The 21,625-nt window shown below is 42.9% G+C and overlaps 2 protein-coding genes across 6 annotated transcripts in view; one reads left to right on the forward strand and one right to left on the reverse strand.

Moving 5' to 3' along the window:
• rasgrf2b (Ras protein-specific guanine nucleotide-releasing factor 2b) overlaps positions 1–21,625 on the forward strand; it is a 140,739-nt gene that overhangs the window by 31,274 nt on the left and 87,840 nt on the right. The window lies entirely within an intron of this gene.
• Positions 7,599–9,913, reverse strand: LOC141385857 (uncharacterized). The gene is made up of 2 exons (XM_073952374.1): positions 9,525–9,913; positions 7,599–8,927 (listed from the first exon to the last, which is right to left on the reverse strand). Exons 1-2 carry the CDS (start codon positions 9,856–9,858, stop codon positions 7,867–7,869), a joined length of 1,395 nt encoding a protein of 464 aa, XP_073808475.1. The 5' UTR covers positions 9,859–9,913; the 3' UTR covers positions 7,599–7,866.

Raw genomic sequence — 21,625 nt, forward strand, 5'->3', positions numbered from 1 at the left:
TTAGTTTGAAATAGCTAATCAGAGGTTACTGTAGGTCAGAATACACCAAATGTTCAACAAATCACTGAAAACTTAAACAAGTTTTATTAATACATTTGATGAAATTTTAATAAATAAATTAATTCACTGAAGCATGTATTACACAAACTAACATTACTGAAAAGGTTAACTCCCCTGTGCATGAGGTCTACTACTTTAGTTCCTTTTCATGCAAATGATATTCACAGGAATATAAAATAACATATCATTACAGATATATCAGCCACATTTAAAGAATTATTTTCATGTAGTTCTTTACACAACACCAAATAAATACTACAAAACTAAATAAAAGTGTCTATGAATTGCCTGTTTATCTCTCAGGACAATTTCAAAAGCTCTATAAAGAAGAAGTTTACTTTAAATACTCGGATGATGCACTTATTCAACCGGTAAAATAAAGTTTCGAATGTTCGACACTTCACGCACTCGACGGCTGCTGCTTTGCTCACATAGGAGAAGGGGCGGAGCTTTTAGGCACTAATGTTAGATTTATTTTGGATTGTGAAAGTAAATTCTCCTACCAGAGTGATTATAGCACCTCCTTATGGTGAGTGCAGTTAAACGTATGGCCAAATTATTTGGTCATTTATTTCACTAATTTGGCAACTGTCATTAGGGAAACGATTTGAAATTCAGCTCAGTAAAAAACATTGTTCCAAATACTACAAATACTATGCTGTTGAGTGTGTATTTGCATCAGTGCATAGTGTATAGTGTGTCCTTTTGGACGCAGCTCGTGACTCACTTTGTGAAGAGTTGTACTAGGGTTTGGATCTGGTGGAACACGGTTCCACAAAACAGGTAAAAGCTATGTAAAATCATGGTAAAACTGTGTGGCTGCAATGCATTTGTCTTGTATGTTGAAAACACTACAGGTTGGGTTTAGGGTAAGATTTAGGTCAGTCGATTGTAAGGTGATCTGTAAAATGAATCCTGCCTTTTAATTGAAGTGTACAAAGATGTAAGCGTACAACAAAACACATCCCAAAAATGTATTTCACATTCATATCAATATAGACAGCACCCTCTCATGGACTCTGAAACCCGCAACAAAACATACAGTACCTGGAGCAACTTATTTTACAAAAAAATGGGTCGGAAACGTGGTTGTGGTGAAGTCAAGCTTTCTTTTAACTAGGCATGGGACCCGTTTCAAAGTACACCATGGTTTGGAAAAGTCAAGGTTTCAAAACGGTCAATTTTTTCTGTAATACCGTTCCTAAAGTATATGTAAGCTTTTTTATTTAATTTTTTAGGACAACAGTATCTCTAGCAGAAAAAATATCCAAAGATGCCATTTTAAATTGTAAAAAAATCTGTGTTTTTAAAACTAATGAAGACAGCAAAAGTCAAAGATTAATTTTCATTATTTAGCCTGACATGTTTACTTCTCGAAAACATTTTAAATCTTTAAAAAAAAATGAAATGTAATGTGTTCAAAGGGGGAAAAAATGATGTTTTATTAAAAAGAATATATTTTAGAGCAGTAATCACTAATCACAATACTGTGATACCAATAACCTTAATATTTTTGTCCAAGGATATCATACCGTCAGAATCTTATACCAGCCCATGCCTACTTTTACCTATGCACTGATGCTTTGGTTTAGAATGGTTTACCTGATCCGCAAGCTGGTTTTCCTGCTGAAAAGTGCCAAATGAATGACCAGCCTAACAAGCATGGCAGGCAGATAACAATGTTAGGGTGCTTTCACACTAGCACTTTTGGTCCACACCTGGGTTTGTTTGACGTCAGAGTATGGTACGTTCAGCTAGTGTGAATGTGTCTTCTGAACCACACCCGAGTCCACCTGAAAGAGGTGGTCTGGGTTACGGTTCACACGAACTCTGGTTCGGTTCATCTCTGGTATGAATGCAACCATACCAAATAATGGAAGTGAACTATGACCAGTCAAACTTCAATTTGTAAGCAATGAATGAAAAAGATCTTTCTTCAGGACTCCATGTTTCAAAATGAATCTTATTGACAGTCCACTTTATTCAGTGTGTAAAGCATGATGTGGAATTTGTGAAATAACTGAGGTGCAAATTTACTAACAAATGAAATAAAAACTTGCTTGAAATACTGTGCACTTTCATCTGGAAAAAAAGCTGAATGCATTTCATTCTTTATATTGGCATTTGTGGTCATAAACCACATATTGCATATTACAACAACAGCATATATTGCTTTGTGATTGATTTTGTAACTGGCTGTACAGCTGCACAGAGAACTAAACGCAGATCGCACAGCTAAACTGCATGCTTGTAAACAGTATCAGTAAGCACCCAGCAGGAGTGAGAGCAGAAAGTGCCATTTTTTTCATCCAGGCGGCGAAACATCAACACTTTACCCGAAAAACCAAAAGCAAAGCTGACAACTCCATCCCTTCTCCATTCCTCCAATAAGAGAAAATGGTGTGGCTACAATCGAGACAAGTGTGACCCTTCTTAAAAGACTGGGTGGTTTCCCACTCCACTTATAGACTCAAGCTGCTGTTGTGCTGGTCTTATAGGGGTTTGAGTGCTAGATTCCTAGGCTAAAGCTGGTTCAACCATTAGAAATCCCCTTATTATATGTCATTTTTTGAATGTAGAGTTTCTGGTAACACTACATATATGATGTCTTTAAGCTAGATGAGTGTATTTACAATCTGAGGAAGTTTTAAATGAAGATTGGCAAGGCACTGAACGGATAAAGCGGTAGTAATGAATGCACAGCAAAAGCATTACTGAACACCGTTCTTGCGCAGAGCACTGTGTTGTCATGGAAACCAGATTTGTTAGGTGAAGTGACGGTTTAAAAATATGCTTGACACTTGTTAAGAAATGTTATGCAAGAGATTCTCTCTCTCTTTCTCTCTCTCTCTCCCACCCGCCCCGCTTTTCCCTTCTGTAGGCTTGGCAGATTTCCAGAGCAAATTACTATTGCGGATGCATGCAGCAGTGAATTTGTGTTTTGGTACAGGGTTCGGTGACTAGATATAAAGGTGTTTGCCTCTTGGTTTTATTGCCCTTGGGCACTAAAGCAAGAACGTTCAGTGTGTTTAAGAGCTCAGCCTAGAATGGAGATTCTTCATAATTCAATGCTTGGGTGCAGGGCCATTTTACAAATGCATGATTTGTGTGAGGAAATGGGTTGGGAAGTATTTCAGTCAGACCCTTACAGGGGGAAAGACCGACATAACTACTTGTGAGTGGAGGGGTCACTGGTCCATTCGCAGTAAAAAGGAGCTCATGCGTGTAAAAGGGCAGAGCAGTGATGATTTAGTTTACTAGGTCAGCATCAGTGTGGACTTCTCTACTCTATTATTATTTATTTTGTTCAGTGAGAATATTTGCCTCTATATATAGTATACCACTGTTTTTTTTTATGTCTGTTTTATTGTAAGAACTATCCTAATGTTTAGTGCCTTGTAACAAGGACACTGGTAAATAAAATGTAATGTTTTTTCCCTCAATTAAAAGACAGTGTTGACCCCTTAGATAACACGTACTGGATATTTAGTCTTTGTCATGGTATACATATTTTTGTCATGTTTATGGAAATTCTTAATGTATATTAAGTAAAAGATTAAAGATTTCCAAACAAATATTGAAAAAAAAATGAAATTTTAAATATAAAACCAGTCAAAATTCTCATATTATTTATTTTATGAGTATATTCAGTTTATAATTATGTGCAAAAATAGCGTGATTCCATAAACTCATCAATATGCTTATGCTGCAAAGTTATGTTAAGTAATGTAAAGCATTAGAAATTAGTTTAGTTTTTGTTTATTTTTGGTGCTTTCAAGAACTATATAGTTAATATTTGATTTAGAATAAATTACAGAATATCATGTTATGAATAACCTTAAAGTAACTGGTTTCTATACTCAAATGTAAAAATTGTTGTTTACGTAATCTATCAATCTCTCGTTCTATCTATCTATAAAATGTTTAGTTAAATTTATATAATAAACCATGTATAAATGTAATTGTACACATTTTTGTGTTTTAAGTGTATTTTAGTATATATGTATATACAGTATGCATCAAATGCAAAGTTTTTTGATGGGATTAATTATGATTAATCATTTGACAGAAAATAATATGTACTAAAGGAAATATATCACTGTACTTGATTATTCTAAACACCTAGACTTAGTGTTTTATTTATAGTCAATTTTAATTTTAGGATCTGTAAAATAATTTCATTTTTCTCAGTAAATGTTTAAGTTTGAGCAAACGACTTGCTTTCTGTTATCCCAGGATTTATCAGTATACTTCAAAAATTTCAAAGATTGCTTTATGGCTTATGGTTGTAGAGATGTAATATTGTGTTCTGTATTTACTCTGATGTCTGTGTATTTGTTTTGACCTTGTCTTTATTTGATCCTGTCACTAAAGCTGCACACAGCTTATAAGCTGTATGGTTGTATTGTAGATATTTAAACATTTGACACTTTTTTGACGAGCATTAGTTGATTTAGTTATCACGAACTAGCAATGAATTTGCTTACTATTTCCACAGCATCATTTACATGGTCTTCAATAACGATAGAGCAAACCTACTCATGTTTACATGCAATTTTCACTTGTACTAATTATTTAATTTTATTTAACACTACTGTGTACTAATTATTTAATTAGTGCAGTTATTCTATTGCCATAATCTGCATACCCAACAGTACACATGATGAAATTCTGACAGATGATGAGCGTTATAATGACTGATCGAGGCTGTTTACACTCTGTCACTTCATCTATTTCTCTTATTCACCTTATTCCGCCCCGCCCACTTTTTATTCTTCGCTCTTCCGCATTTTGTCATCCAACTTCCGGTACGCTGACACAGTACATCAGATGATTGTTTCAGATTTTAGAAAAATGGCATTTAATGTTAGTTCAGGGAATGTTTTGAGCTGGGAGTACGGTGAAACCTCACTACAACGATCGGATGGTCTCATATTGCCCCATCCATCTTCACCGTTAATGTGGGTAGACGATATGAAAAAGTGGCCAGAGGTAACTTACGGGGATATTTTCAATTACTTTGTCCTGTCACAAGGAGTAGATGGAGCGTCTATGAAGAATTATAAAAGTACCGAGGCCTACCAATATTTGCATAGTGGGAAAGTGGGTCGTGTGCTATTGCACAGCGAGGGTGACTTCGTCTTTTTAAAAGCAAATGTGCACCCCAGCCAGTCGAGCAGTCCATGCCACTCAGCGTGGGTGCTACTTAGTAAGCAGGGATCAGTGGAGACTACAGGATGTTCGTGCATCGCTGGTTTAGGTAGGTCCTGTAGCCACGCAGCCTCTATATTATGGAAGGTAAGTAAATAATACTCATTGTTATTATTTATTATGTATGGTAATGTCACGTTTGTGTTAACATAAGTAAGCAATTAATGTATAATAGTATGTTAACGTATTTGCGTCATAACATACAGCTGCTGACTTGGTTACCATCTGCAGACTAAGTATCTGGTCAAATCTCTTAATTTGTGAGTTATGAGGCAAGTGCTGTAAGGTAAGTGAATGTTTATAAATTATGTGTTGTATAATTGCACAGGAGGCTCGAACTTGGAAGTGAAAAAGTCCTATATTTAAGTGTGCAAAATTATTAAGGCAGATTTTAAAAAAAGCCCAGATTGCTAGATGTATATATATATATATATATATATATATATATATATATATATATATATATATATATATATATATATATATATATATATATATATATATATATATATAAATAAAGATAGATAGATAGATAGATAGATAGATAGATAGATAGATAGATAGATAGATAGATAGATAGATAGATAGATAGATAGATAGATAGATAGATAGATAGATAGATAGATGTGCATGTATAAATACATACATTTGAAAGACATAAGATATAAAGATATAAGAAAATGTACTTGCATAGTAATTATGCACACTGTGAATATACTAAAGGTAAGATTTGGTTCACATATATTAAGTGTAAAAAGTCTAATCATGCTATCACCTGAAAAAAAAAACAAGGTAGGTAAACATAAATTGTAATTTGTAATAAATTATATTGAAATAAGGTAATAGAACATTTTGACATATCTTAATACAAAATAATACAAATTTGTCAGTAATTATGTTTGGTGTCAGGTTGAAAATGCTGTGTCCAGTGGGCTCACTGGCATTGCCTGCACAGATGAGCAGCGCCTCTGGAATATGGGGACCCAGAGGAACCTCTGCCTGAAGCGGTTAATGGACATAAAGTTTTCCCACCATCAAGCCACTGATGTGCTGCGGATGCCAGAGGGAATGCCCAAAAATGCCCCCCTTCCTCCCACTCCCTTATTTAGTACCCAGAAAGACCTCAGAGAGGGACTCAAGCATCTTCGGCTGCCTGCTTCAAGCCTTCTGCACAAATGTGTGAGTGCTGTGCAGGGAGAGGAATCAGAACAGCCTGCATCCTCACCACATGCTAACCATGATGGCACCAAAAACTGTCAGAGGTGTATGTTGTTTTATGACAGCTTAGTGGCCATTGATCCTAGCAAGTGTGCAGCACTGGAGCGTGTAACACTTGAGCAGAGTTCTTCTCATTTGTGGCATGACTCTCGTAAGCTTAGAATCACTGCAAGCACAGCAAAGAAGGTACCCATCAGAGGTAACCCTCAGACATTTATTAGAGAGCACCTCTACCCCAGGTTCCATGGGAATGCAGCAACTAACCATGGCTTAGAAAGTGAAGCATCTGCAATACAGTGGCTAGAGAGTTCAGGATTTACTGTCAGTCACAGAGGGACAGTTGTGTGTGGAAGTGAGCCCTGGCTGTCAGCAAGCCCTGATGGAGTTTTGAACTTGCATGAACTGCTGGAGATCAAATCCCCTCTCCTTAAATGTGATGAGTCTTTGGAGGACCTCTTCAGAAGTCAGAGGTATGATGTGAGGATGGTGGACGGCATACCTCAGCTACAGCCAAATGGTCCACGGGGCTTCTATTTGCAAGTGCAACTTGGCATGTTTTGTACAGGTTTGAGGTCATGTAAGCTACTAGTCTGGGTTCCATCACAGCAGGTTCTACTACAAGTTCCATACAATGAGCAGTTCTGTAGCAAGACTGTAGCTAGACTAAAAACCTTTTATTTTAAGTATATGCTCCCTCAGGTGACAGATGAGTTTCAAGCAGGCCGTCTGTTGCTTTCCACACGATACTTGCAGCTTTGCAAATAAGGATTGCATTTTAAATAAGCTGGGGTGTAGAAGGTGAAGACAATCATTTAAAATGAACCATTTTATATTAGTTGTTTTATATCAGTTTTGATAAGCAAGATTGTGATAATTTGTGTATTATTATCATAAAATGTGTTATGTAAACCATTGCGTAAAATCAGTTTAAATGTTTAAGTTGTAAGTTTGTTTTTTACCAGGATTATAGATACACATGATGACCTTCTTGTAAAGGTATGATTTAACCATTTAATTTTACTATGTAACAAAAAATATTTTGCAAACTTGATGTCTTATTTTTTAAAGTCAAACTTAAAGGGACAGTTAAAAAATTACAGTTCAAAATTAAAATTGTCAATTTACTCTGCCTTTATTTGTTTCAAACCTGTTACACTTACTTTGTTCTGTTGAACACAAATGAAGATACTTTAAAGAATGCAGGAAATCTGTAACCGTGGAATTCAATAGTATTTGTTACAGCTAACATGTTAATATGTAACATCTCATCATTGTAAGTGTTTATTAAAATATCTGCTTAATTTTTTTATTTACACAACTGTTAAAGACAAAACAACAAAATTTAATGACAAATACAATGCGCCTACAAATAAACATTTATTCATCCTCTACATCAGAAATTATGTCGCTACGTAAATTACACAGGGCTGCACAAATTCTCAAAATTTTGTCAATTTTAGGGGTAAGGTTGATTGGAACTGTTTGAGAGATGATTTTGAAGGTTTTCAATCTACAGATTACCCGCTCAACATGGACACGTACATTGGCAATGCGCCTAGTGTTGGTGGTGTCTTCCTCCGAGAGTTGCATGCCTTTCTTGGTGAATGCTGGAATAACCAGTTTTACTTTTTTTTCATAGAGGAGATCACTAATCGTGAAGCCTCTATCTGCCATTACTTCATCTCCTGGACGAAGGTATTCAAGGAAACCCGAGTTTGCAGTTATGAATTTATCACTGCACCTTCCTCCATATGCAGGTGAGATGAACATAATCAGTCCACATGGTGCAATGGAGACCAGGTATTTTATTGTGTTCTGCCCATAGTAGTGACTGTAGGACTCGCCTCTTGAGTCAAGGTTGTGTGGCTTTTGAAGTGGTGTCTCAGAACAGTCAATAATGCAGGTTGTATTTGGAAACTGTTCTCTGAAGCACTGAGGCATTGTTGCTTGGATCGTTTCCTTGGGAAGCCATGGTACGTAATCCCTCATGTTCTCCTCCATGATGTCAATCCAACATGAAATCACCTTGCTTACGATGGATTGAGAAACAGCAAACCTTTCAGCAAGATCGCCCTGCAGTAAATTAAGACGCAACTTCATCAGAGTCATTAGGAGCTGATCCCATGGATGAAGCTGGAAGCTGTTGCTGTGTGCATTTGTAAGGTGCTCTGCAACTGAATGAAATGCATCTAATGTCAACCCTGTGTAGAGCTGACAAAGGTCATTTTTTCTTAGTAGCGTTATATACAGCGGCTGTGACTCATTGCACTGGGTTTGCATATCCCTTGTCGGTGGCTTCAGGTTGAGCTGTGACTTTGTGTAGCTGTGCTCAGAGACGGATAGATCCTCCCATTGTGTTTCTGCATCACAATTTAGGGGCATGCACACAGGTTCATCTTCACAGCTGTCCACTGCATTACTGGCAGCCACTGATGGATCTGTTGAAATAAATGTAATCATAATCATTTTTACATTAGTACATAATATACATAATGACAATTAATACATTATTGCACCAATACAACATTGTGTGTATTAGTTAATTCAATAGTAATACAGGTCGGTATTATTATCTGAATAAGAAATGTAGTTTGAGAAAATGGACTTTAGGAATATGTAAAGTAAAATTAAAGGAACACTACAAAATATATTTTAATTTCATTCCTTAAATTTATTTAAAGTTATTCTTTTAAATGTTTATAATAAGTATTTTTTTTTTTTTTAAACATATATGTTTAATGATTTTTAGATGTTGGTATATTCGAGCTGAAAGCTTAATAGATGTGTAGTCACAGCCCAAATGTCTGTGCTAGATTGGTAAGTTAGCTGGCCTGCTAACGTCTATGAATCCTGTATTACCTTCACTATGAAATGCATTCATAAATATGAAATATAACATCATGTGGCCAATTGTAATCATACAAGACTTCTTGTAACATTACTTTTAACTCATCATTGCTGAGCTTAAACGTGTTTATAGAATGCATTTCAGAAATATGACGTTAGGCGAGCAATCACTACACAAGTTGGCTTACCTGAATCGTACAACCTTTCCAGCACCCGGCGTGGCTTTTTTACCGGAGCTTCGTAGCCGAGCCATTTCTCGGGGTAAGGGTGTCTATCAGTTGGCTTTCCGTCAACGAAATGGTAAGAACACACGTAAGGGCGCTTGGGTGGCTGTTTTAAATTGAGCGCCTTCAGCCATTGCCTCAGGTGCTCATCATCTTTAGGTGGTGGATGTAAATCGTAAGGTGCACCACAACACTCCGACCGGGTCACTCTGTGTTCATAACACTGTTGTTGTAATTGGTTTCTCCTCTTTATCCAATTGTTATGGCAGCCCCGAACTGAACACGCAATGCTTGACATTCTTGCTGTAGAAGCTTACGACTAACGTTAGATCCTTCGAAACCGGAAGTGAGATGACAAAATGAGCGTAATGGCGCCACCCTTGTTGTCGTGGAAAATAAGGTCAATAGGATAGATATTTGATTAGTGTTTCTGCTAAATGGATATGATTCGGATCTTAATCTTGATCTGATGCAATGAAAATCTAACTATGTCAACTAAAGCATCAGATTTTATTTTATTTTTTGTTTTACAAAAACACAAGCTACACACCTTAACAAATGTATTTCCAAATACATTAATTTTTGCATATCTTACTTACCCAAAACAACAAAAGGCTGTATTTTAAATTTATTTTCCCTCTCCATTCACAGAGATAGGCTACTACTGGTGTGTGATGCGTCTCTGTTGTTAATTTGATTATCTGCCATTTGATATATCAATATAAAATTCCAATTTTATTTTAACAATTAATAATTGGTCAAAAATAGAATGAAATAAAAACATACAATAAAGTTTAACAAACATCCCAAACTGTTGCATCGTGACAATACATCGTGTGTTGCATTTGTGCTGTTATACTTATGTGATTACAATGGGCATGGAAAATATTCAGACTTTTACACTCTGTTGTATCGCAGCCATTTGCTAAAATCATTTAGTTTTTTTTTTTTTTTCTACACACAGCACCCCATTATGACAGAAAAACACAGAATTGACATTTTTGCAGATTTATAAAAAAAAACTGAAATATCACATGGTCCTAAGTATTCAGACCCTTTGCTTATTTAGTAGAAGCACCCTTTTGGTCTAATACAGCCATGAGTATTTTTTGGGACAGATTCAACAAGTTTTACATACCTGGATTTGGGGATCCTCTGTCCTTCCTCCTTGCAGATCCTCTCCAGTTCTGTCAGGTTGGATGGTAAACGTTGATGTACAGTCACTTTAGGCCTTTCCAGAAATGCGCAACTGGGTTTAAGTCAAAGATCTGGCTGGGCCATTTAAGAACAGTCACATAGTTGTTGTGAAGCCACTCTTTTGTTATTTTAGCTGTGTGCTATGGTCATTGTCTTGCTGGAAGGTAAACCTTCAGCCCAATCTGAAATCCTGAGCACTCCGAAGAAGGTTTTTGTCCAGGTTAACCCTGTACTTGGCCGCATTTATCTTTCCCTCAAAAAAGTCTATTGAGTCGTCCTGTTCCTGCAGCTGAAAACACCCTCACAGCACAGGTGATAAGTAGTGCCTGGTTCTTCACACACTAACGCTTTTTTGGTCTCATCAGACCAGAAAATCTTTTTTGGCCAAAGACTAACTCTAGGAAGGGTTCTGGCCATCACAGACATCTTCTTTTAAGGATTTTGGAGGCCACTGTGCTCTTAGGAATTGTAAGTGCAGCAATTTTTTTGGCCAGATCTGTGCCTTACCACAATTCTATCTCTGAGCCATTCAGGCAGTTCCCCTTCGGGGGGAACTTCAGCACTATAAGTGGATTTGATTGTAAAATCCACGCATTGGGAGGTTCGGTTCAGAAGCTACTCGTCTGAAAGAGTATTGAACGGGCCAATTAAGAATGAATTGGCAGCGCAAGCCTGCGCAGGTGAGCGGCATAAGCAATCAACTGAGTATATAAGCTCACCTGGCGCCAGCAGACGCTATCCTTTTCGCTTCAGAGACTTTCTGATCGAGTCGATGAGGGTTCCTCCTGCTGTGACCAGCGATTCTGAGCGAACGAGAGCATTCTCCCGGTCCAGAGTGTGTACACGCAGTGGCAGACGGTCAAGCTGGGTTTCTCCCTTGCCTGGCGTTCTTTGGGTCCGGTCCTCCAGAGCGGTGCGTATAAAGTTGCAAACTTCACAGAAAGAGCAACACAGTCGTGCAGCACGTCCTTATCAGGACGGCGCTCCGACTGTGCGTTTCTGGATGCGGTGGTTTCCTGTCCTCGGATGATGGGCGCGGGCACTGCGTTACATGTCTGGGGGTCCAGCATGTTAATGCGCTGCTCGCGGGCAGTTCATGTCGTCATTGCGATGCCATGACTGTTGCGCAAGATCGCGGTTAGCCTTTGCAAAAGGGCGAACCACCCCAGTTGTCCCCTGCTCTGCAGCGGGCACTCGGGCAGATCTGAGGGTTTCAGCGAGAGATAATCCGTCGCCCACAGGCCCGCGGACCTCCCGCTCCTCTAAGCGCTCCATCCAAGCTTCGGGCGGAGGAAGCGATCCGTCTAACAGATGGTAGCCCTTACGCCCGATGACACCGGAGACCAGATGTCCACCGCGGCATCGGAGGGTGGGCTTTCATTGTCCGATGATGATCCAGACCCGCTCACCCCCTTCGGGCTGGTGAGCGCTGTCACTACGGATCCTGAAACGGACATGTTAGCCGTGCTTTCCCGGGCTGCTTCGGCCGTGGGTTGGAGATGGTTTATCCCCCAGCTCCGCGGCCGGACCGATTAGAGGGGCGTTCCCTTCTTCCCGGAGGTGCACAGTAGGCTCACGCGGTCTTGTAAAGCACTTTTTTCTGCTCGTGCTGCGTGTTCCTCCACCCTAACCACTCTTGACGGTGAAACAGCCAGGGGGTATGTGGCGATTCCTCAGGTTGAGTGCGCGATGGCGGTAAATCCGCGCGGCGCCTCTTCTTGGCGGGGTCCGCCTCGTCTCCCATCCAAAGCCTGTAAGTTATCTACCTCCCTCGGAGCTAGAGCTTACATAGCTGCGGGCCAGGCTGCTTCCGCCTTGCATGCGATAGCCACCTACCAGCGCTACCAAGCGCAGGCGCTGGCCGAGCTGCACGAGGGTGGGTCCAACCCAGGCTTACGAGCTTCGCACCGCCGCCGACTTAGCTCTTCGGACTACTGAGTCCGCTGCGTGTGCGTTGGGGAGGACGATGTCCACATTAGTGGTCCAGGAGCGCCACCCCTGGCTGATATGCGCAAAGTCGACAAAGTCCGCTTTCTTGACTTCCCCATATCCCCAGCCAGGTTCGGCGACACTGTCTGTGAATTCACCCAGGAATTCAAGGCGGTGAGAGAGCAGTTGGTGGGTGATGTTTTATCGGCGGTCCGTAGCCCGCTCCGCCCGCCGTGCCATTCATACCTGCTCCTCGCCGAAGGCGCCCGCCTACGAGAGCTGCTCCGCCCCCGCACACGCCTCCGGCGAAGCGAGCGCGTCGGGCACCTCGGAAGCAGGCAGCCCCCCTGCCCAGAACGCCGCTAAGTCCGGCAACGGACCGCGAAGCGCCCCTGGGACAGGCCATCTGGAGAAGAGGGAACTTGCTCTTTCCCCGCTGGAGGGCGGGGCCCCATTTCCAACGGCACTTTTTACTGCCATGAAAACATTATGAAAGGGCACTTTTCACTTCCCCAGATGTACAGCCCGAAATCTGCCAGTCTGGGACGCTATGCTTTCTAGCTTGCAGATTCGGTGCGTTTCGCCAGTGGCTCACGAGCGCTGGGAGGACGGTCTCCTTTCTCCCACCCCTCGAGCCTCCCCTCCGGAGCTCGGGTTTGGAGTTAGAGCAAATATCTCACCTCCAGCTTTTCCGTGGGACCCGTGAGCTTCCCGGATCAGCACACCCACTCCGCGCTGCCCCACTGCTGGTACGTCAGCGATTGTAGCGATGAGTCCATTAGCGAGAGCTCTGCCTGCCTGGTTAGCGCGGGCCAGCTCTTCGCGGTGGCTCATACGCACAATCAGACTCGGCTATGCGATTCAGTTCGCGAAACGGCCCCCCAAGTCACGGGTGTGTATTCACCAGGGTCAGCCCCCTGTCCGCCCCTGTCTTGCGAGAGGAGATTGCTGTCCTCCTGGCGAAGGATGCAATCGAGCCGCTCCCTCCAGCCGAGATGGAGAGCGGGTTTTACAGCCCACACTTCATCGTGCCCAAAAAGAGCAGTGGGTCACGGCCAATCCTAGATCTGCGCGTTTTGAACCGCTGCCTGCACAAGCTGCCGTTCAGAATGCTCACGCAGAAGCGCATCCTCCGGTGCGTTCGTCCTCTGGGTTGGTCTGCAGCATTAGACCTGATGGACGCGTATTTCCATGTCTCCACTCTTCCTCGCCACCGACAGTTTCTGCGGGTTGCGTTTGAAGGTCGAGCTTGGCAATACAAAGCCCTCCCCTTCGGGCTCTCTCTGTCTCCGCGGGTCCTCACCAAGCCCGCGGAGGGTGCCTCAGCGCCCCTTCGGCTCGCGGGCATCTGCATACTCAATTTCTTTACGACTGGCTGAATTTTGCCCTCTCTTTTGATTATGCACAGAGTTGATTATGCACAGAGACAAAGTGCTCTGGCACTTCCACCTGTGGGGGTTTCAGGTCAACCGAGAAAAGAGCAAACTCGCCCCCGTGCAGAGGATCTCTTCTCTCGGGCTGGAGCTGGACTCGGTCACCATGGCAGCGCGCCTCTCCGGAGAGCGCGCTCAGCTGATGCTGTACTGTCTGAGAGAGCTCGACAGTAAAATAGTGGTCCCACTGAAACTATTTCAGAGGCTCCTGGGGCATATGGCATCCGCAGCCGCTTCATGCCGCTCGGATTATTCTATATGAGACCACTTCAGCACTGGCTTCACGATCGAGTCCCCAGACGCGCATGGCACGCGCGCGCACACCGAGTCTCTGTTACTGCGCTGTGTCGCCGCGCCCTCAGCCCTTGGAGCGACCCCTCGTTCCTACAGGCCTGGGTGTCTCTAGAACAGGCGTCCAGTCTTGTTGTCGTTTCAGCAGACGCTTCCAACACGGGCTGGGGGGCTGTGCGTTGCGGGCATGCGGCTGCGGACCTGTGGAAGGTACCCAGTTGCATTGGCATATCGCCTGGAGCTGTTGGCAGTGTTCCTCGCTCTCCACCGTTTTTTTCCGGTGTTGGAGCGGCAACACGTGCTGGTCAGGACGGACAGTACGGCGGCGGTGGCGTATATCAGCCGTATAGGGGGTATGCGCTCTCGCCGCATGTCTCAGCTCGCCCGCCGTCTGCTCCTCTGGAGTCATCCGCGGCTGAAATCGCTGCACGCCATTCATATTCAGGCAAGCTCAACCGTGCAGCCGATGCGCTCTCACAGCAGCCTTGCGTCCTGGAGAATGGAGACTCCACCCCAAGTCTGTTCAGCTGATATGGGCGCGATTCGGGGAAGCCCAGATCGATCTGTTGCTTCCCCCGAGATCGCTCATTGCCAGTTGTTCTTTCCCTGACCGAGTGCTCTCGGCACGGATGCACTGGTTTACAGCTGGCCTCGGGGCACGCGCAATACGCGTTTCCCCCAGTGAGCCTGCTCGCGCAGTTACTGTGCAAGGTCAGGGAGGACGAGGAACAGGTTACTGGTTGCGCCCCTCTGGCTCAACCGGACCTGGATGTCAGAGCTCTCCCTCGCGATAGCCCTCCCCTGGCAGTCCCTTCGAGAGAGCACCTACTCTCTCAGGGACAGGGCACCACCTGGCACCCTCGCCGATCTTTGGAGATTTTTAGACGCGAGGAAGACTTAGGTAACCTCTGATTGCGGTGGCTAATACCGTCACTTGGGCTAGAGCCCCCTCCCCGAGCGCGCCTATGCCCTGACGTGAAGTCTATTCACTGAATGGTGTGTCTCTCGCTGAGAAGACCCCCGTAATTTGCCAGATCAGCGTTGTGCTTTCTTTACGCCGAGAGAAGTTGGAGAGCAGGCTGTCGCCCTCCACACTCAAGGTTATGTGGCTGCCATCTCCGCTCTCATAACGCGGTGGCTGGCAGCACCGTGGGAACGCATAACCTCATCATCCGGTTCCTCAGGGGCGTTAAGCGAATTAATCCACCCCGCCCCCTCTCATGCCCTCTTAGGATCTCGCCCTCGCTACACAAGCCGCGTCAGATCCCTTCGATCCTCGACTCAGTATATTTCTGTCCCTGAAGACAGCTCTGCTGGTCGCGTTGATATCGATTAGAGGGTCGGGGACCCGGAGGCATTTTTCGGTCAGTGACTCGTGCCTGTAATTGGGCTGGCTTCTCTCACGTCCTGAGACCCCGCCCGCGATATGTGCCCAAGGTTCCTACCACTTCGGTTTAAAACGAGGTAGTGAGCCTGCAAGCGCTGCCCTGGAGGAGGCAGACCCAGCCCTTCTTTATTGTCCAGTTCGCGTTTTGCGTATTATCCGGACCGCACTCAGAGTTTAGATCATCTGAGCAGCTCTTCGTCTGTTATAGCGGTCGGCAGCAGGGAAGTGCCGTACCGAAATAAGTTCCCACTAGATTGTGGATGCCTTTCTTTCACTATCAGAGCCGAGATGAGCCGTGTCCCCCGAGAGCGCGTGCGCACTCCACTCGGAGCTTCGCATCCTCTCGAGCGCGCGCACGCGGCGCCCCTCTAACAGACATCTGTAGAGCTGCGGGCTGGGTGACACCCAACACATTTGCAAGGTTTTACAATCTGCGAGTGGAGCCGGTTTCCTCAAGGGTATTAGGTAACCCTTGGTGATTGAGGAAACAATTCGGTAGGGTGTTGAAACACGCTTGCTGCGCCATTTTCCCTAACACGGAGATACGTGCGCCTTTTTATCTGTCAGTAAAGTTCCCCGTCAGGTGAGCCCTGCAGATTCCTCCGTGGCCCCCAGCACTGACTCAGCGGAGGAGTCACTTGCTGGCCCACTACGTTGTAGGTCTGCCCGCTGGTCAGCCCGCGTTTTGGGTAAAGGTGCCTGCTATGCGTGGTCCCCACTAGGCGATCCCATATGCTTATTCAGCCACGGTTAAGTCCCCCCCCCTGGGCGGACCCGTGTCTTCCCTCCCCGCTAACCACTCTTTTGCTATGCGTACTCCCCCTTTTTAGGGCTAGTCCATATGTAAATTCTGCCATCTATCCCCCCTTGGGTAACGCATGGCCTCCGCAGCGTCCTCCCTATCGGGATTGCACGCTTCCCAACGTACTGTCGTATTTTCCTAGAATTATCTAGATGCTCACGACTTCCCAAAGAATATATCTAAATCCGTAAAACTTCTGTTGAAGTAGGATAAATTAGGGCCAGGGACACGTTGGAGGACCGCGCCCCCCATGATGTGGGTGCGTCACGCTTGCTTGACTATCTCCTCATCGGGGGTGTTGGTAAGGTGCAGTCATTATGGCGCTTTCAATGGGCTCCCAATGCGTGGATTTTACAATCAAATCCACTTATAGTGCTGAAGTTCCCCCCGAAGGGGAACGTTCGAGGTTACTAAAGTAACCCTTCGTTCCCCGAGGAGGGGAACGGAAGCACTATACTCCGTCGCCATAATGACTGTCCCTTAGCTGTTGAAAGTCTCTTCAGCTTAAAAAGGATAGCGTCTGCTGGCGCCAGGTGAGCTTATATACTCAGTTGATTGCTTATGCCGCTCACCTGCGCAGGCTTGCGCTGCCAATTCATTCTTAATTGGCCCGTTCAATACTCTTTCAGACGAGTAGCTTCTGAACCGAACCTCCCAATGCGTGGATTTTACAATCAAATCCACTTATAGTGCTTCCGTTCCCCTCCTCGGGGAACGAAGGGTTACTTTAGTAACCTCGAACGTTCTTTTGACCTCACAACTCTCATTTGCTCTGACATGCATTGTGAGCTGTAAGGGTTAAATAGACAGGTGTGTGGTTTTCCTAATCAAGTCCAATCAATATAATCAAACACAGCTGGACTCAAATGAAGCTGTTGAACAATCTCAAGGATAATCAGAGAAAATGGACAGCAGCTGAGTTAAATATATGAGTGTCACAGCAAAAGGTCTGAATACTTAGGACCATGTGATATTTCAGTTTTTCTTTTTTAATAAATCTGCAAAAAAGTTTTTCTGTCAATATGGGGGGCTGTGTGTGCATTAAAACATATATTCTTAGATTTTTGGAAAGAAATTTGCATACATGGTTTCAAGAACTATATGCATTTAGATGTGTGCAGTTTCATCTGGAATGCATCCCAGACGACCTTCTCAAGTGGTATTCATTTATAATGCATTTCAGAGGGCAAGTACTGTCCTTTTCTTGATAAGCTAACTTTCCAATTAGAAAAAAAGCATGAAGTGTCTAGGTGTAAACAGCCCTGTAAAGATATGTAGCAGAGGTTGCATAGTAAGTTGCTGGTCAAAATAACATGGAAAACTTAGAAAACAGGAGAAATTCATTCATTCAAGTTAATTTATTCTTGAAGATGTTTGAAAACCTAGTACCTGTGGTTATTACTGTAAACGTCTTCATTGCGATTTTATAAATTAGTGAACCATTTTTTTTCAAGATTTTTCATTCAATCGTTCATTAATTTTTCTGTGGCTTAGTCCTTTACCAGCTAGCAAAATTCATGTAGCTCAAATCCGGTCCAAACCAGAGACTTAGGGTGCTTTCACACCTGTGAATCGATTCAGTTGTTCCGAAACAGAGATTAAAATTGTTACATTGTTGCTCTTTGCTCTTGGAGCGGGTCGCTTTCACACTGTAAAGTTTCTAATCGGACCAAAAGAGCTAAAACAAGTCACGTGCGAGTAAACTATCCTCACATTGGTCAGAGTGTCAGGGTTTATTTTGCAGCGTCCCGCTCAGCTGTCAGGAGAGGTGGTGGTTTGGTGGTGATTGACAGGGTGCGCGCGCGTGACGTGTCTGAGGAGAGACGCGGTGGGGAGGGGTGAGAAGGGTGCGCGACGATGCCTATTTGAGGACTGGGAGAGAGACGCGAGATTACCGGGAGATCATCACTCGTTTGCGGGCATCCGGAGACTCGCGAAACTTCCCGCCCTACTCCTAATTCTCTCTTCATATAGCCATATATGCCTATTACATATCCATAAACACTGTGATATAACCGCGCTCGGATCGGATCGCTTTCTCACTGCAATCGAACCGCTCCAGGGTTCGTTTCAATCGAGCCGAGACCACCTCATTCAAGCGATCTCGGAGCGATTACTTTGGCGCGGAACAGAGTGCGATTGCCCTGTTCACATATGCCAATCGAACCGCGCTAACTGGGCAAACGAGACACGTTCCGAAACAAAAGTGTAGGTGTGAAAGCACCCTTACATCCAGACCACATACCGCATAGAACACAGGTGTCAAACTCAGTTCCAAAAGGGCCGCAGCTCTGCACAGTTTAGTTCCAACCCTAATTAAACACACCTGATCAAACTAATTGAGTCCTTCAGGCTTGTATGAAACCTACAGGTAAACGTGTTGGAGCAGGGTTGGAACTAAACTGTGCAGGGGTTCGGCCCTCAGGGGATTGAGTTTGACACCCCTGGCATAGAATGATGGCACTTGGGCGGTCCGCTCCTGATTGCCAGATCTGGGCCACAATTAAGCCATAGCAATATCACATAGCAGCCAGAGTTGAACCAGAACTGATCCTATTCTGGGTCACAGTTTGCTTTTATTCTGGCCCAGATCTGGCCTACACTTACACTTGCTAGGTGTGGCAAAGTACAAAAATCCCAGCATGCATTGCAGTATGAATACATTCTATAGATTTCTGATGCTACACTTTTCATTATTTTCTTTTGATTCTGCTGTTTATGGTGACATTGCTGATTTAGTCACTTTTAGTATCCTGTTTGTGATGTTTGTGAGTTTTTTATTCATTTTGTTAATTGTCAGAATTGGCAGAAGTTGAGTCATAGATTTTTTTTTAGCTTTTAAACCTTTATAATTCTGTGGCATGTGCAAGCATGTTATTACGTTACTTCTAATAATGGGTTAAACATTGGTTAACAACAGTGAATTATTTTATTTCATCACAGGTAGTGCCTCACTTAATTTTACTGTTTATTTTATTTTATTTGAATAAACCTTTCAAGCAAAGATCTTAAAAGTTACAACAACCCAAAATAAATTTATATTAAGAGGTTCCGAGCTATTAGCCCAACTAAAGCAATCACTTTTCTCCATGATGGTGACTTTTGCCATATCTTCTCTGGGCTGCTTTAGGCTCACAGCTACATTAGTCAGAGCTAACTGTACCAAATATTTGCAAAAGTGGCCCACATTTGTTTTAGGACGACTGGGCCACATTTTCCATATGTTCTCTGGGCCACTAAAGGCTAACGGCTGCATAAGCCAGAGTTTACTGTGCCGAATATTTGCCAAAAGTGGCACACATATGCCACTTTAGCTTTAGACCCAGATTACCCTTAAATGACTAGGCCACATTTGTCCTCGATCATATAGACCAAATATACCATTTTCCACATGGGCCACATTAGGCTCACATTCAGATTACATTTTGCTATAAGTCTCAAATCTTTGCCTTAAATGGATCATAAATGAATTTTAATCTTTGGCCACCCTTTGCCATTGTACAGGTGGGCCACTTCAGGCTCACATTCATTTGTCTGTGCCGAAGGAAGACCACCAGTGCTGCATAACTGCCTAAAGTGGCCCACATTTGTTTGCTATCTGGGTTTACTCGTCTGGGGTCGCCATATTGAAATGAACTACCAACTATTCCGGTTGGTGTTGTTATACACAGTTGATGCCCTTCCAGCTGCAACCCAGTACTGGGAAACACCCATATATCTCACATTCACATACATTCACTATGGCCAATTCAGTTTATTAATTTCACCAATAGTGCATGTCTTTGGACTGTGGGGAAAACCAGAGAACTTGGAGAAAATCCACGCCAACATGAGGAGAACATGCCAACTGACCTAGCCCAAATTCGTTAAAAAATCCCAAATTAATTAAAATATGAAAATACACATAAATGTTGTCATTCTTGTTCATTTCAGCTTGTGTAATGGTTCAGAGTTGGATGACCCAAATGTAGAGAAAATTCAAGGGGGTTTATTGACAGACATAGGACAGAGTGGTGAGGTAAACAAAAAGTAACAGTCCAATAAGTGAACAAGGGAAGTTGTGCAGGGCCGGGTAGCTGCTGATCCCAGCCACAGGTGACTATTGGCTGGGGGAATGAAAAGGAAGTGATCAGGTCAGGCAGAGATTGGTGAAGGCTTTACATGAATCACAGTAGAGCACCGTCTAGAGAGGATGGTAGTCTCTGTTCTGGTCTAGAAGTCAGGCAGAGGAAACCAGAACCCAGGGACTCTCAGGTGGCAGGGGAGAAGCAGGGAACACAAAGGAACTCAACAAGAACATACACACCAAATAAATGTAAAGAATCCACTAAAAACAACTAAATAAAACTAAAAGGAAATGCTAAACTGTAGAAAATGAGAACAAAATGAAATTAAATAGAAGACTAGGAGATGAAACAAAACTATTAAAATAAATAAACAACCACTTCTATAAAGCCTGAATGAAAACAAATAAGAAAAGGAAAATAACAGCAAACTAGGACAAGGATCCTAATTCAGAGTGGTGTTACTGATGACAGAAGCGTTGTTAGTCTGTTAGTATCATGCATTTAACAGTTTTCTAGTAAGGCTCTGTATCTAAAGTGTGTATTGTTTTTCCCAAATGAAGCTTTACTTTCCGTCCGATCATGTGTGGATTTCACTTTGCATTTCAAAAGGTTTGAATTCCAGATTTTGCTAAGCGAGTGCTCCTTGGCTCTGATTGATGGGTTTGTGCTGTACTTCAAAAGTGAATAAATACATCATTTTTTAAATAAACATTACTTATTGTCATTATTTTTATTTTTTTATTTTATAGGTTTATTTTACAGTAAAAACCATCTGGATACACATAATTTTTTTATTAAATAACCACTTATATATATATATATATTGCTCACATTTTCATGATAGCTTATCCATTAACTAATATTATGAAATAAGAACTTACAAACCCCCCCCCAAAAAAAAACAGAAAAGTTGTGACAGTATGGAAAATGCAAATAAAAAAGTAGTGATTTTCAAATTT

Source organism: Danio rerio, chromosome 5, assembly GCF_049306965.1.
Source record: "Danio rerio strain Tuebingen ecotype United States chromosome 5, GRCz12tu, whole genome shotgun sequence".
Lineage (NCBI taxonomy): Eukaryota > Metazoa > Chordata > Actinopteri > Cypriniformes > Danionidae > Danio > Danio rerio.

Coding starts and splice junctions, on each gene's coding strand:
- LOC141385857 (XM_073952374.1), bottom strand. CDS start 9,858: ATGTCAAGCATTGCGTGTTCAGTTCGGGGCTGCCATAACAATTGGATA. Junction 8,928..9,524: donor GGAAAGGTTGTACGATTCAG/GTAAGCCAACTT, acceptor TTATTTCAACAG/ATCCATCAGTGGCTGCCAGT.